Genomic DNA, 16,564 nt, shown 5'->3' with positions numbered 1-16,564 from the left:
AGAGAAGGGGTGACTCGTAATATAGATGAAAAATTCTCATAAGGCATCAACAAGGAATTGGCTACTGAGCAGAGCTTATTTGCATGCTCCCCAGACTGACCTGCTGGGGCCTGTCTTCCCACTGCCGCTGAACAGCGCATCGGCGGCTGGATCAAGAGGATCCCTTTGGTCCCACACACAGGAATGGGGCTGCAGGGGAGGCTGTTGTTTCTGCATCCTAGAAAAGTTTAGTGACTGATGTTCTCTCTCTCTGCAGCAGGGGACCCCACCGATAGCCTTGAAGAGCTCTAGCAACCTAATGAAGAAGCATTAGAGCAGCCTTCACATCCCAGGCAGCTGGATTCTCCGGGCAGTCACTCTTCATAGTCCTGAAATTGGAAACTCCCCCATAATCTCATCATATCCAAGAACTCGAGCCAGGTCCATATGTTGGATCATATCCCAATGTTCCGTGTGTTTATATTCCTGTCCAGTGTGACAGGCATCTATTCTTAGCCTAATTAACCCAATCTCCACTGAAGGGAAGCAACTTGCACTAATCTGTGTCATAGGGGCTGCTTGTAGAGTGCAACTGCTTAGAGTTAAACAGAGGGTCACTTCCAGCATTTCCTCTCTCCTCCCCACCTTGATGCTCATCTAGGCTGAACTGGGCAAGTTACCCTACATGGGGCAGCCATGAGCACTGTTTATAACATCATACCTAGAGCTGGTAGAAAAGTTGGATTTCACCATGGAAATTTTCAGCAAAAATAGGCAAAAATCATCTGCATCTAAATTTTCCACAGAAAATTTCAATTTTTCAGTGGAAATTTGAATACCAAAATACCTGAGGTTGAAAACAAAACAAAAGGCTAAAAATAAAAAGTTTGATTGGGAAATGCAGCTGTAGTTGCTCAGGTCCCATTCTCCTCTGCGGGCTGTATTGTTCTGCTGCTTTATGACAGGTACACTCTGTCGTACCAAGAATTCTTATTTAGCATTTGAAACATAACTGGTGGTGGTGGCTGGGCTGTCACTGCCCTGCTCCCAGTTCCTGCAAGGTGTCTGACTGCCACTTCCTGGATTTGTGCCCTTTTCATGCATATGCATGACTTCATTAGCATACTCCACATCTTTCCTTTTATTTATTTATTTTTTTAAACAACTAAACAAACAAACCAATACCCTCATTGTTCATGCAATGATGAGATGTGATTCTGCTGCTGCTCAGTAGCTTTCAATGAGTCTTTTTGTTTGTTTTTTTGACCATTGTGTCGTAATGTGTTCTCACCTCCGCTGGGAGTCTTAGAACAGCATCAGTTTCTTTGGTCATGTTGGCGTGTTTCCCAGATAACCGACCCAGGTATCCAATGATCTTGTGTCTGATTGATAAGTCCACATTCCTTGTAGTCCCAGCAGGTGGTATCCCTTTGCTAGGTGTTGGTGTTATTATCAGGATGTTCCTAATTTGCTGTGTAGATGGTTTTACTGTTAAGTCCTGCACTGTATGTGGAGGTAGCTCATCCGGGACATTTATCACCAGTACCGGTAAGAGATGCTTATGGCTCTGTCTCAACAAAAATCCTTGTTTTGATCTCATGTGATCTTGGAGCAACCGGACAAATCACCTCAGCCTTATCCCCCCCCATGAACCATTATTCCAAATTTTAACAGATTCTTCAGGGCGTAGTTTCCTCAGGTGCACCGTGGTTTTGTCATAGTAGTACATTTTTATGCCTTCATCTTTCTTTTTCCTTCCATACCTGTTGGTGCCTCTGTTCTTTAGCTGCACCCTGTTTGATCTTAAGCTGAGAAAGTTGATTTCGTACCTAACACCCTAGCACAAGCTCTACAGGCAACTTACCACATTCTAAACACTCTTAATTTTCATGCTCCATTCTACAAGCCCAGGTTTCGAAAGGTAGAAGTTTGAAGCAGTATCTGCCAAAAGGAGTGTTACAAGTACTGTACACAGCCATGAGCTCTAAGAGATCTAGAATGGTGAAAATGTTGGCATCTGCCATCTCTCCCAAGATTTCATGTAGTTCCGTCTGTGATAATGCTTCCTTCTTATGTTAGTGTTTAATTCCTTGGGTTTGAGACACAAGCAAAAGATCTAGATTTCTTTTGTACTATCATCAGTGCGTGCACCCAGTCTGTGGATTCCTCAGCCCTTTTAGTTACTTCCATGGCTTGGAGACATTGCTGTTCTTCCTGGAGTCTGCCTCTCCGGGCCACAGGTACCTTCCTGGCTGTGTGTTTTAAAGGGTTTACATCCTTCATCAAAGTTATTTTATGCATGACTGCCAATTTTCCCAAGCCTTTGAACACATCTGTATCTGTATCTACTAAAGTTTTGATGCCTTGCGACAAGTTGTGTCCTATATTAATCAGCTTGCATATTAGTCCCAACTGTAGACCTGATTCGAGGCCCAATATAGGTGTTCTATGTCCTATAAGAAAGGTGTATTTAGTCTTTTCTTTCTTATATGTGAGAATGAGCCAGCATCAGCCCACCACAGGACTACGGAGTCCATTATAATCTGTCTGGACATTTGCCTGTTTTGTCAGTGGGGTCTTGTATTTTAAAGTTAACACCGTTGTGCTGGTTGTACATTGGTGTCCATGATTGTGTCTACATTATATGTGATTTGTGAGCCATTAGTATCACGAGTGATGAACCAATTCTTGTCTACTGGCAGCTTTATGGTATCAACGAACACTGACTCCATCACCATATTCCTTCATTGCATCCACCATTTTCTGTTGGCTGCATTGATTAGCAAAATGGCTGTACTTGAGACACACACTGCACTTCTGTCCAAATGCTGGGCATTGTTTGTACACAAGCTTGGTTCCACATGTCCCACGTTTGTTTGGAATGGCCCTTCCACAGACATTTTTTTTTGCCATTTCTTATATTGATTGGTGTCAGTTTATCACTTTTGTGTATGTGCATCTCCTTGCCCTGCTATGCAGTGACCTCCTGCACCATGTCCCTGGTACCCTCTTTGCTTAAAGCCCATATTTACAATTTTGCCTATTCTGCTGCTTTGCGGGTGTTTATGGCTTTTTCCAAAGGTAAGTCACAGTCTCTCCGTAAACATTCCTGTAGCTGTAGATCATTGCAGCCTATCTCTAATCAAGGAATTGCTTAGGGGCCCAAAGATGAAAGACTGACTCTTTTATGCTTGAAGTCTGTGACGTAACCCTCAATGCCTCTGTTTTCCTTTTGCACTCGTATGGAGAAGATTTAAGTGTCCTTCTTTCTAGGAATGCGATGAGTCTGAAATTGTGCTAAGTCCTTATCAAAATCTTCACTGTCCTCAGGGGACAGCTAGAAGCTGTTTAGAGCTTCCCTTCCAGTTACAGTTAGCAATGAGGCTACTTTCTGGGCTTCCACTCAAGGATCCTGCATCTATTGCCATCATGTACAGAACAAACAATGTTTAAACCTCATCCAGGATTCCTCTATGTTCCCCATTAACCTAAGTTCCACTTGTGGCTTTATGCTATCCTTCTTTTTGCCTGTGTTGCAGAGGAGGTGGGTTTATGGAGCAGGGAGAGGGGGGAGCTTGTACGGCTGCTTGAAACAATCCCTCTTTCCTTAACGTGCTGCCTTTAAATGTTCTCCAGACCGTGCTCTCCCCTCTGGTACCACGTTGTTCTGCTACTTTATGAAACGGATGCTGTTTTATAGAAAGGATTTTATTTAGCATTTGAAACATACCTGTGGGTGGTGGCTGTGTTGCTGATCACTGCCCTGTGTTCTGGCTGCACCTGGCGCTCAGGTGCTGCAAGATATCAGGCTACCTCTTCCTGGAGTTGTGCCTCAACACATAGGCTATGCTCCCTTGTTGGACTACATATCCCATGATGCACCAGTCTCCACTCCTGGAGAAGTCTGCCAGGGTGCATCATGGGAGATGTAGTTCATCTGGTGAGGCAGGCTCATAGAGGATAATGAGGATATGAAGCACCTGAACTACACCTCCCATGAGGCACCATGGCAATATTTCCAAATCAAAATACTTTGGTTTTCAGGCATTCAGTTTTTCAACAAAAAAATTCTGACATTTCTGTAGGAGAACCTGCACTTTTCATGAAAAAATGTGTTTTAGTTCCAAAACAGTTTCAATGGAAAACTGATTTAATCAGCTTGGCAGGAACTCGCTCTTGTGTTTGTTGTAGTGCACTGGTTTGGGAGGTGGATGGAGTACCAGAGTGGGGTAGCCTATACCCATGAATCCACTCAGACTTGCCAGCTGGAGCTTTTTTGGAGTTCCCACAGCTGGTACCGCCTCCTCCCACTTGGGGTCGGTCCCCTTCTCCCAATGGTGGGGGGGGGGGGGCGGAGGAGGAGGCAGGGAAATTCCCTTTAGAACTTTCCTCCCTCTCTTTTAAAGAAACTGACAGCTTTTAGCTGTGAAGGCAGCTGAAGCTCCTCTTGCCGCTTACTCACCCTTCCATCCAGCCCTGCCAGAGACAGCTTGTGGGGAGGAGCAAAAGGGCAGAGGCAGCTGGGAAGGTTACATAAGTGAGCGAAAAGTGGAAGTAGCAGCTGACAGGGCAGCCAAGCTTGTGCGGGGAGGGGAAGAGCTAAGATTATAGGTCCATGGGGATGAATGTGCCTGGGGACAACAAACACATGGAATGTAATCACAAATATCTAAACCAGAGCAAGGCTTTCCTGGGACACGTCACTATTGGGCTTTCAGGTTCTGCTGCTCAGTTACAGTGCAAGTGACCCCACCAGTTTCCAGTAGCCAGAGGTTGGGGGAGCAAAGGGCAAGCATTCCCAGAGCCCTGCCACCTCACTTTAGCCCTCCTTTCCTTCACTGGGGCAGGAGATGGACCCAGCCATTGAAAATCATTTAAAAGCTTTATGCCCTCTGGAAGCAGCCTGAAAAGCAGGTGAAGAGTCCCCCTCCCTTCCCTTGATCTCCGCATGGGCAAACACACTGTGCGGGCCTCACACCAGCACTGCACCTTTCACCCACAATCCAATAAATCATAGTCCATGACCTCCCAGTGCCCCTTGCACATGGGATGGGATGGTATCCCTGATTCCAAGAGGGCCTGCTCACTTAGGCTTATATGGGAATTTGGCACCTAAATTCATTTGAGGATCTGGTCCTTATCCCCTTTTCAGCCCAATTTTTCACTCGGCCCTTCTTGAAGGACTCAGAATCTGTCAACCAGTGTTAAACGCACTGCATGGCTGAACATACTCCGCTTACAGGGGGTGTTACTGGCAACTGCACTGTGAGTTTCACTAACTCTCTGAGGGGCCTCCCGCCAGCTGTAAAAATCAGAATATTTGGTCATGAAAAATTTAAGTGGGTTTGAAAAAGTGATCGCCTCCTCTTGTGACCAGCAATGCAGTCCAACAGCTCTGTGAGAAACAGGAACCTCCTTTACAATTTTCCTGTCACATGGCAGGTGCGTTAGCTCAGAACCACAAAGGCTGAGCCAGGACACACCTACATGTCCTTGGGTTAGTAGACAACGATGCTGGAGCGCCTGGGGCATTTGAGAGCTTACAGCTGGATTTGTTACCACTGGCTGCTTCTATGTTATCAGTATAGAGCAGTGGTCCTAAAACTTTTTCTCTCCCCCACCCTCACCTCCCACTTACCAGTAATGGGATGTGTCCACATTCCCCCCGCCCCAGCTGGGAGCCAAATCATCATTGGGGGTGGGGACGAGGGACTGAGAGTGGGGACTCAGCCGTGGCCAGGAGCAGGGCCAGAGCGGAACTGGGGGCAGAGCGGGGCTGGCCTGGACAGCCCCTGGACATTCCTCCAGGCCCCCAAAGGGGAGCACACCCCACAGTTTGGGGACCACTGGTATAGAGCCAGCAGTTCCAGCCTGACTCTCCCAAACCAGACTTTGTCTGAGCCAAGTTTATAGAATTTGAGAACTGTTCTTCTGATAAGCAATGGGCAAAAGCCCAGAGCCTCAGAGGTATTCAGGCATCTAACCCCTATTGATTTCAGTGGAAGTTAGGCAAGGCATGCCTAAATACCTCTAAGGATTTGGGCCGAGGCTCCTATGCTTGTTGCACCAGACCCGTCTGCTATACAGTGAAGTGGACGTAGGATGTTCACAGCAGTTCTCTAGTACTGAAACCCAGCTGATTACACTTGCTTTGTATGTTCCACCCATGAGAATGCTTTCACCTGGTGTCTCTGTTTGCTCATATTTTAATATGGTTTATTTTTAAAAATATAAATAAAATGTAAAGTTAAATATATTTTAAAATTAAGTCAAGGTGCCATCAGCATCCCCTTAACCATTTAAGGTTGCCTCCAGTTGAGGTGTCCAGAACCTAAGCTTTACAAAACAAGGCGACCTGAGCTGGTTACCAGCTCGTTGTTTCACATGATTTCTTCCAAGTTTATTATGCATTGGCTGAAGCAATTCTGCCTGCCTTCCCCCAGGCAGCTTTCCAGAAGGTGTGGGCTAGACGTAAGAATCACTGGGTGAAATATTCAGCTGTGTTAGGCAGGTCAGCCTAGCAAAAATGGTCACATTGGACTTTAAAATCTGTGAATTAATTTCTCAGTTCCAATTCCTGGGCCCTTTGCTCTATCCTGATGTGCTGGTTAGACTAAGGCCCACATGATTATATGGGAGGCCAGCCCATGTGCTAGCATCATCTCTTTGGTATTTGTGCACTCAGCACTTGCTGCTCCTAACAGTAGGGCCCTACCAAATTCACAGCCATGAAAAATGTGTCAAGAAACCGTGAAATCTGGTCTTTTGTGTACTTTTACCCAATACTCTACAGAGTTCACAGGGGAGACCAGTGATTCTCAAACTGGGGGTGGGGTCCTCAACCCAAAAGGAGGTTGCAAGGTTATTGCAGGGGGAGGAGCAGGGGGTTGTAGCAATGCTGAACTTTAAGGCAGCTAGTAAAATCATCAGGAGCAACAGCGATAGCCACAAGGCTCAGTCATGCACCTAGGCTCCTGTACAATGAAGGGCTAGCTAGTGGGCGATGCCAACCACAAGTGTGGGCTGAGCCCTGCCCCCTCGCAGAGCTAAGCCCCTGAGTCCAGGGGGCAAGAATGGGAGCTCACATTGCTACCTGGAGTCAGGCAGCTTCTTGCAGGCCTCAGTTAGGTGCTTGCCTCACTCCACACAAAACAGCTGGAGGAGCCACCATCCACCTCACCTGGCACTTCAATTCTCCCTTCTGCTGGCAGGGGACAAAGGCTACAAGAGGAGGTCTCCCACATCTCAGGTGAGGGCATTAACCAGAGAGCTGTGGGATACTGATACCCCTCAGTCTGGCCTCTTGACATTGCTCCACTGTGGATTAAATATTTAGCTAGTCGTTGGGCCAAAGAAAGCAAGAGTAAGAAACTGAATGCGAGACAGAGAATGTAGCCTGGTGATTTGTGCACCCAGGTGGGCAGCCTTGGGTTCAGGCCTCCTGCTCCAGTGATGCTTTATTTTCCCACAGCAGAACAGCTTCACCAAGGCAGATTGAGGGGAGCCTGACATGCAGCTATCCTATAGCACAGCAGCTACAGCACACCCGGTGGGAGACCCCCTCTTTGAAGCCTTTCTCCCCCTCCAGCAGGAGGAAGTGAATCTGGTGCTCCCACATCCCAGGCAAGTGCTTGGGTCAGTTATAATGTGGCAGCAGCATCTCCTCCTGCCAGAGTCTGAAGTGGACCCAATCTAATAGCAGTCTCAGAGCACACCTACCAGACAGGACCCTGCCCACAACTCAGGTGGACAATATCTGTCTTCCCCAGCTTTGTGAATTGTTTAAGCAAGGGATAGGCATTCAGATAGCTAACAGGAGGCAGCAGCATACGTCTACAGGCAGGAACTTGGGCACTGAGGGGACTTTTAGCCTGAAAACTTGGGTGCCAAGTAAGGTTACATGCCTACAATGTGGGGTGGGAGCTTTGTGGATTGGAGTGGACCCAGAACCAGGACACAGACCCCTTAAGTGCCCAAAAGCAGGATAAGTGTCATAAGGCTACAAAAGATAAAGCGACACGTAACAGGAGGGGACAAAATGGGGGGCGGGGGGGAACACAGCAACAAAATCAGGCAGAGGATCATAGGCTGTGGGCACAACCAGGTGAGATTTGTTTTTATATTATGAATACATTGACAAAGAACCTTGGCTAACTCATTCTTTATGGATGTTGTAGGAACTTGAGATAAGAGGGAGTGGCCTGATATGCCATTTTAGGGGAAGTATTCTCTGCATATGCTATGCTGAGGGGAAGCCTGCACAGATGGCTGTGAAAATAAACAAATGGGACATCATTAATGAAGCAGGCTGGAGGCACCTCAGTAAGAGATAGGGTAGGTGGGAAGCAGGGATTTGTGCGCCAGAAGCAGCTTGAATTTGATGTAGTGGAGGGATGAAGGTTATAGGATCAACAGGAGAGTGATTGACTGGATGGGGCAATGTCTGTCAAGTAAACCCGAAGGAAGGCTACAGTAGCCACAGTGAGAGGTAGGAGGGTCTGCATGCTATTTTGGCTGTAAGAGGCAGGTCCAGAAAAGCATACAGTCTCTTGATGAGTCAGTCAAGATGCAGGTATTTGTTCCCAGAATGGAGGGAAAAAGTGACTCAGTGGTTAGGTTTTCTAGTCCTGATAACTCTGGGGTAACCCAGCATACAGAAGAGAGCTAGTGAAATGGAAGTCGGGACACCTGGCTTCTTGGCCCAGCTCAGCCACTGATCTGCTTGGTGACCTTAGCCAAGTCCCCTTATTTTGGCCCTATGAGAAAGTTGCACTGGTTTAACTAACTCACATCCTAAGTTCAACTGGTGCAAGTTACCCATACACAGAAGCTCTTGGTTTAAGACCGGCACAGGGCCCCTTTAAGGCAGGGACTATCATTCACTAGGTACACATGCAGCACCTAGCACAATGGGCCTTTGATCTATGTTGAGGCCTCTAGCTGCTACTACAAAAAACACAGCTATAATCCTCCCACCAAAAAGGGCATTAGAGCTAAAGCTACAATTTTGTCATGGATATTTTTTAGTAAGTCATGGACAGGTCACTGGCAATTAAAAAAAAAAAATCACAGAAGTCTGACTTTTACTAAAAACATCCCATACAAAATGGGGAGGGAGGATCCAGCACCTTCCCCAACCAGCAGCTGGGAGCTGCAGGGACTCCATTGCCCAGTGTCTGGGAGGTCCCCCCGCCACCCTGCGGGGCTGTGAGCTGCAGAGGACCCCTGCCAGCGCTGAGCAGCTCTAGGGTCCCCTCTGCTACTGGTGGCTGCAGTTGGGCAGCTCAGGTCACCACCAACAGCCAATCAATTACCAAGGTCCTGCCACCCACAGCTACCCAGCAGAGGCGGGGCTGCTGTGGGGTCCCCTGCTGCCGGCAGCAGCTGGTTAGCCAAAGTCACAGAGGTCGCTGGAAGTCACGGATGCCATGACTTCCACGACATAATTTTAGCTTTAATTACAGCTGAAAAGCTTTTGTTACCTCATGCCTGACAGCCCATGGTCTCAAAGCTTTTTTTTGTTCATTAATATAGTCAATCTTGGTACTGCTGAGGTCTGAGAATGTATAAAAAAAAGCACTGGCTTCCAGCATGAAGTGTCAGCCATCACCAGATGGGATCTTTTGTATGGCAATTCAGCTACAGCACTTGTAATGAGTTTTAAATGAAAGAGAGGGACAAGGTAGCTCAGAAGAGGTAGCCTCTGGAAGTAGTTTCAATATTTTCTTCCTATAGAACTTTGTTCTGTTTACATAAAAAGCAAACATTTGTTTCTTAAATAACTGAAAGCAAGGAAAAATGTTACTGGAAAAAAATCCTTTATTTTAGTCTCTGAAACACAACATTCCTCTTCACTAAGTTAAGCAGAGTAGGTATGAACTGTTGCTTCTTCATTACAGGAAGTCAGAAATGGTAGTCACATCAAGCTTGCCATCTATAAAGAAATTCAGATCCGAGTCTCACATTATCTTCCAAGGCTTGGGAGGGGAGGCGGGGGAAGAGGGACTAGAGGTAACAGAAAAAATGAGTTTCATTTTGCTCCAATAGTTAGTTCAGGAGTCAAACAGCCCTAATGTCGTTAATGGGGCATTTGCACATGTCACTGCAATAAGTGGAATTCAGGATTTCACCTGCCTGCTCTCACCCACCATATTTCATCGAACCTTGAAGACCAGTTACAGCTTCCTGTGGACAGGAGACCATTAGGTAAATGGAAATATCCTGGGCCATTTTCAAAATAGTTAATTGCCCAGACACATGCCTGAGCCCCAGAAGTAGAACATTCTACAGAAACAGGCTGCGCTCTCCAGTTTACACATAGGAAAAGCCACAGCCAGCAGAACCTGAGCACTCTAAAACAATTGCATATGGCTCCTCTTTGGCCTGAAGTCCAGCCTGGATCGAAGGCTGCACCTGGACAAATCACCTTCAAAAGAGTTTTTTTATTTGTATCATCATAACACCTAGGAGCCCTAGACACGGACCAGGATCCCATTGTTCCATCTGTTTTTCCAAACCAATAACTTGCTCTATAGCAGCATGAAACGACTGCAGAGCAACTCTGGGTAAAAGCTCCAATAAAGCAATTAGCCCTGTTCTCCCAAGCCCGCAGGGAGGGGCAAATATCACACTCTTGTGTTGTCCAAAGTACAAAACATTACTGTATTTGAACAGTTATGAAGAACATCGTTCTATGAAGAACTGAGTTAGATGACCAGCAACGATTATGATTTTGCAGGTAGTGTAGACACAGACAAATTGTGGTCAGTTCTTATGACTGCTAATTCAATTCTTCACAGCTGCGTTCAAACTGTAAACACTGCTGGAGTGCAGACCGACACATGGAGTGTCACAGTTATATGCAGTAAAGCAATGGGCACCACTCCCAAGAGAGCAAATCTTCGGTTTAACCATATTATGTCTTCAAAACAAAGCACAAGACTCAAATACTCAGCATTTAGGTTGTTATGGCCTCAAAGCAGACACCTGTGAGCTCTCTACAGAGAAAGGGTCTCAGAACCCAGACACATGTTCTAGGCCTAGACAGACTAAGAGTTTTCTGGCTTATTAACCAGAAGCTCACTTTAAAAAAAAAAAAAAAAATCCTGACTGGGTGTTTAATTTATTCACAGTGAAGATTAACATCTCAGACCCAAGAAGGGCTTGATCAGAGCCCGAAAACGAAATGAGTTACCCAGCTGCAGCATAGATCAGCGTAATCGCCTTGCTTCACGCTCCGACTCCAGCAGCGTCAGGACATCCCCCTCACGGACGGGCCCCTTTACGTTCCGGATGATGGATCTACTGGTGTCGTCCATGAATTCAACACGAACCTGACAGCCACAGCAGAGAATGAACAGAAATGCTCGAAACAGCCACTGCCCTGGGACACGCCTGCTCGGTTCCGGGGCCCTAGTCCCCTGCGCACATGCCGCACCGAGCGTCAGGCCACCCTCCAGCTCGCCAGAGGCACGATGCGGGGAGTCCCACACCTCATGGGTTGCCTACCAATGGCAGATGGGGAAAGTCCGCTTCCCCCCCCCCCCCGCAACACGGGGACAAGGGATCAGGCAATTAAATGACGCGGGGGACGGACCAAAGCCGTAACGGGAAACTTTTCCACGCCGCGGAGGAGTAAACTGCGGAACTCCCCGCCCCTGGCGAGTCCCAGCGGCCTGGGCACTGGCCCGGCGCCCCGGGGCTCAGTCCACGGCCTGGGGGGAGCCCGTGACGCCCCTGAACCGCTCGCGCTGGACGAGACTGCGGGGCGAGGGGGTCACTCACCTGGGTGCACTGGCCCTGCGAGCCCGTCCGGCCCAGCACCTTGGTGACCTGCAAGGAGAGACTCGGGTCAGCCAGGCGCAGAAACCCCCGGCCCCGGCCCGGCCTCACCCCCGGCCCCGCTGCTAACCCCCGCCCCCGGCCCCGGCCCCGGCCCGGCCCGGCCTCACCCCCGCCCCCGGCCCCGCTGCTAACCCCCGGCCCCGCCCCCGGCCCCGCTCTCTCGCACCCGGGCCAGCTTGATGGGCTGCACGCGGCTCGTATCCATGGCGCCTGCTGTGGGTGCGGATAGGAGAGGGGGAGGGGTCAGCCCCCTCGCGCGGTTATATAGCCCCAGCTATCGCGAGACCCAGCGTGCACAGCGCTCTGTCCCCTTCCCGGCGTGCGCCGCGCACCGTTTGCGTCCTCTCCTTTCCCGACAAGCGCCGCGCCGCTTCCCAGCTCGCACCGCGGCGGCGCCCTTCCCAGCGACCAAGATGGCGTCCGCCACCCGCTTCATCCAGCGGCTCCGCAACTGGGCGGCGGGGGTAAGGGGCTCGCGCGGGCCTGTCCGAATCCCTGGGGCGGGGTCCAGCAACGCCCTCGTGCTGGGAGCAGGGAAGGGCGCCCGCCCCCCTGCCTCTCCCTACTTCCCTGGGCTTCCTGCCCGCACTGGGCCGGCGCTTGGACCCCTTCTCCCTGCCCCTGGGCTCGCGCCTCCCTGAGACCCTCTCGTCTTCTGTTACAGCGGGACCTTCAAGCCAAGCTACAGCTTCGGTACACGGAGATCTCCCAGAGGTAAGGCCGGGGAGATGGGGACGGAACTGGTCTGCTCCTAGGCCAGCCCTTCTCCTTCTGTTGGTATGTGTGAAACCCCTGCAAGCGCAGCTGAAACTCTCTAACCGCGAAGGGGAAAGGGCGAAGCGTAACTGGACCCAAACAGGTCTCAGAGTAGCAGCCGTGTCAGTCTGTATCTGCACAAGGAAAAGGAGGACTTGTGGCACCTTAGAGGCTCACATTTATTTGAGCATAAGCTTGAATACAGACATGCAGCTTGGCGTAAGAAGAGAGAAAACAACTGTTCTCACTAATCTTTCATGCGTAAGAACCTTAAATGTAACAGCAGGAGATAAAATAAACTTTAGACAAAATTATCATAATATTTATTAGTAACTTATTGCTACCCATTTAAATACAAATCTCAGGAACTGTTAAAAGTTAAAGGAGGCCTTCAAAGGTAGAAAAATGAGTTAGTGCTGTTTTCTGAGTTCAGTACATAAAGACCTGAAAGTTTCTCCCTGCCCTCTTTCTGCTTATTTTATATTAGAAATGCAAGTCTTGTTTCTCTCTCTTTGGGAGGGAGGAGGAGAAACTCTGAGGCTCTAATAGGGTAATAATATCCAATGCCACACAAGCAAAACTTGATCATGAGGGGAAGTAATTTTTATTCAGTTTACATCTGCCGTTTTTTTTTTTTTAAATAAGTTATTACAGTTAATTAAAATGCTGAAGAAACATTGAATTTTTAAGACTGTGCTCCAGCCAATCATTTTTCATTTAGGGAGTGAAAAACCAGACTGGACAGTCCTGGTATTTCTAAGGTAAATAATAAAGCTGGGGGTGGGGGGGGAACCACAAAGCTTTCAGACCTCTTTACCTTTCCTAAAGAAGCAATACCTATTTTTTCTTTTTTGTTGGTCACACTTAAGATTTCAATAGCAACATTAGCTTTCTCTGTTGCATATAATTGCATGATAGTTACTCTTGAGCCTTGCAAAGAACTCGAAATCCTGTTTCACATAGCCGAATTAATATTGCTGTGGAAATATTAACTTTTTGTTTCCCAACTTTTGTATTTAAAGTTACAGCCTCACCATTGCATTGCTTCAAAAGAAAAAGAGGATGCAAACTCGCTGTTCTACAGCTCCTGGTGGGGAAACATTATGTCTGTTGCCCACATAATGGCTGATTGGCATCTGATAAGGAAAGAAGCTCAGACCACTACATTTGGGGTCATGGGGAGGATCAGCTCCTCATCTGTTGCATCCGATGAAGTGACCTGTAGCTCACGAAAGCTTATGCTCAAATAAATTTGTTAGTCTCTAAGGTGCCACAAGTACTCCTTTCCTTTTTGCGAATACACGCTAACATGGCTGCTACTCTGAAATGTGATAGCTGTGATATCCCTGCTTAGGTCCATTTAGTGTTAATAGGGATGTAGACCCCTGCCTGGTAGGAAATGGAGAGTAAGACCTACAGTTCATTTCTCCCAAAAGCCAACTGCATGCAGATGGAAACTTTCATTCACTACCCATGTGACTGAACTTGGAGTGGCAGCCTGTAAGTGAAAGGCTGGATTGTGTTCCAAATATAGTAACTCCTCACTTAACTCACCCTGGTTAGTTGCTGATCAGTTAGAGAACATACTTGTTTAAAGTTGTACAATGCTCCCTTATAACGTTGTTCGGCAGTCACCTGCTTTGTCCATTGCTTGGAGAAAGAGCAGCCCATTGGAGCTAGCGGGTGGGGGCTTGGAACAAGGGTGGACCAGCAGCTCTCCTAAGTTCCATGTGCAGCAGCCGCCCAGCAGGCTATTAATTGCCCCCCTCCCCCGAGAGCCTCCTGCTTGGTGTGCGGGGGGGGGGGGGGGGAGAGGGGTGCTAATGTCAGGGTGTCCCCCGCTCCTTTACCCTATCTCCATAGGGGGATACAACAGGGCTCAGGACGGAGGGAGCTTGCTGGCAGCAGCTGCTGTCTCAATTTGCTGACCTACTTAAAAAGGCAATGTACTTAAAGTGGCGTCAGCGTACTTAATGGGGCAATGCGCGTCTCTCGCACACATACAGTGCGTCTGTGTCTGTCTCTCTCTGCGCCATGCTGTGTCTCCTCCCTCTATTCCTGCTGCCTTGTAGAGTGTGAGGCTACAATGCGATAACTCTTGAGGGCTCAGCCGAGTGCTAGTTCATCATTTAGCAATAAGGCATTCCCTGGGAAATAACCCACCCTCTGACTCCACCATCTCAACCAAGCTTCATAATCATCATTGCTGTGTACAGTATTAAATTGTTTAAAACTTATACTGTGTATATATGTATATATAGTCTTTTGTCTGGCAAAAAAATTTTCCCTGGAATCTAAACCTCCCCACTTTACACTAATTCTTATGGGGAAATTGGATTCACTTAACATCATTTCACTTAAAATAGCATTTTTCAGGAACATAACAACAATGTTAAGCAAGGAGTTACTGTACAAGATATCAGATTCTGCCTCTTCTCACTCTCGGTTCTCTAAAGGTTTGGTTCCTGTCTTCTCAGCAGCAGCTATACTCATGTTCTAGCAACTGGAATTAACTTGTTGCTTTCCACCTGTATGTTGGAACCCAGTAATGATGTTTTATTAAGAGATGTATTCTCATTTGAAGCAGGTCTCTCCGTTTTTAGTGTAAATGGTTGTCATTTAAAGACTACAGGATTCTGCTGAGAGAGTGACAGTTTTCTGGATGTCCTTTTTGTTGCTCGCTCGTTCCTCAGATTTGTTAACATAGTCCAGATACAGGCTACTTGCTGTGCCCTTCTCTCCTAGTTTCGTACTGGGCAATGATGTTTCCTTAACTTTTAATATACTGCAGGGGAATTAGAACATACATGTTTGGAACTCTGCCCTGTTTTCTATTTCTGCCCCTGAGAGAGATTGGGCTGTTATTCTTTGCCCTGTGAGCCTTTGTTTACATTAACAGATGCTCTGAATTCATGGCCTCAGTTCTGTATTCGTAGCCATGACTGTGTCTAAGGCTTTCTGTGCTCATTCTGCAATCTTGGAAGGTGGCTCAAGATACAGTGCTAGCGTGTCCTGTGCATAACAGTACAGTGCCTATTTCCCCTAATACTCCACTCAAGAGTAAGACTGAGAATATGGTTCTCACTTAGCATGATGCGGACTGATGCTTTCTTTGGGTTGTTTGCTGTTTAGAACTCAACCACCTCCTAAACTTCCACTGGGTCCCAGTCACAAGTTTGCAAATAACTACTACTGTACTCGTGATGGACGCAGGGAGTCCTACCCTCCAGTTATTGTTATGTCTCCGCAGAAATCCCTCGCATCATGCGCTCAAGATGCCAGGTAGGTCCTATTGATCCTATGATCTGCAGCCATGCAACTTCTGGCTGTGATATTGTGAGCTTGCAAGCTAAGCGGGGTCAAGTCTGGTCAGTATTTGGCTGGTGCGCCACCATGTAACACATAGCTGCTGCAATAAATGATGTTGACTGTGCTAGTGAGTGAATGCTGAATTAGTGTGCAGTCTCTATGCACCTTCTTTTGAGTAAGAGGGGATAGGGTTGGGAATGGTTTCCCTAAAATGTTCTATGTTATTAACAAACCCTGTATTGCTGTTAAATTGATTATATAAACTAACAGTTTCTGAAGGCCAGTCTCTGTCTCTCCCTTAGCTCAGAATCTGCAGTAGCAACAACTGAGAAAAAGCCAGTGACACCAGGTGTTTCACTTGAGAAGTGGGAACTATCCAAAGATCAACCTTACCTGTGAGCTGGCCAAGTATGAAGAGAAGGCTGAATGAGATTGGACTTGATAGGATTAACTGAAAAGCAGCAGCCTGGCCGGTGATCCAGTGATGGGGTTAACTTCAGTAACGCTGTGTAGAATTTATTCTCCTGGAATAGAGACCATTTTGCTGGGGCATGACTGATTAAACATATTTATCTAATGTATACCTAATGTTCTTTTCAGAACTTTTTTTATTCAAACAAAAGTTCGGAGTAAACTTGTATTTTACGGAAATGAGGGATAGACGATCTCACAAAAT

General features: G+C 47.4%; 3 protein-coding genes across 4 annotated transcripts in view; 2 read left to right on the top strand and 1 right to left on the bottom strand.

Moving 5' to 3' along the window:
* Window positions 1-6,231, top strand: part of KANK3 (KN motif and ankyrin repeat domains 3) — a 53,336-nt gene extending 47,105 nt beyond the window's left edge. The window contains exon 12 of one of the 2 annotated variants that reach the window (XM_043502870.1): window positions 260-6,231. In XM_043502870.1, coding sequence (XP_043358805.1) covers window positions 260-313 — 54 coding nt within the window. In that variant the 3' untranslated portion in view covers window positions 314-6,231. Of the gene's footprint in view, window positions 1-256 lie in introns of both variants that reach the window. The other variant, XM_043502869.1, reaches the window with a different exon arrangement.
* Window positions 6,232-9,780: 3,549 nt separating this feature from the next.
* Window positions 9,781-12,079, bottom strand: RPS28 (ribosomal protein S28). Its single transcript, XM_038384324.2, has 4 exons — window positions 11,990-12,079; window positions 11,764-11,811; window positions 11,174-11,312; window positions 9,781-9,913 (listed from the first exon to the last, which is right to left on the bottom strand). Exons 1-3 carry the CDS (start codon window positions 12,026-12,028, stop codon window positions 11,190-11,192), a joined length of 210 nt encoding a protein of 69 aa, XP_038240252.1. The 5' UTR covers window positions 12,029-12,079; the 3' UTR covers window positions 9,781-9,913; window positions 11,174-11,189.
* On the top strand, window positions 11,998-16,469 carry NDUFA7 (NADH:ubiquinone oxidoreductase subunit A7). The gene is made up of 4 exons (XM_038384323.2): window positions 11,998-12,287; window positions 12,488-12,537; window positions 15,712-15,861; window positions 16,191-16,469. Exons 1-4 carry the CDS (start codon window positions 12,003-12,005, stop codon window positions 16,285-16,287), a joined length of 582 nt encoding a protein of 193 aa, XP_038240251.2. The 5' UTR covers window positions 11,998-12,002; the 3' UTR covers window positions 16,288-16,469.
* Window positions 16,470-16,564: the final 95 nt, after the last annotated feature.

Source organism: Dermochelys coriacea, chromosome 25, assembly GCF_009764565.3.
Source record: "Dermochelys coriacea isolate rDerCor1 chromosome 25, rDerCor1.pri.v4, whole genome shotgun sequence".
Taxonomy (NCBI): Eukaryota; Metazoa; Chordata; order Testudines; family Dermochelyidae; genus Dermochelys; species Dermochelys coriacea.
Note: the sequence above shows the minus strand (reverse complement) of the source record. Positions and strands in the feature narration are given on the sequence as shown.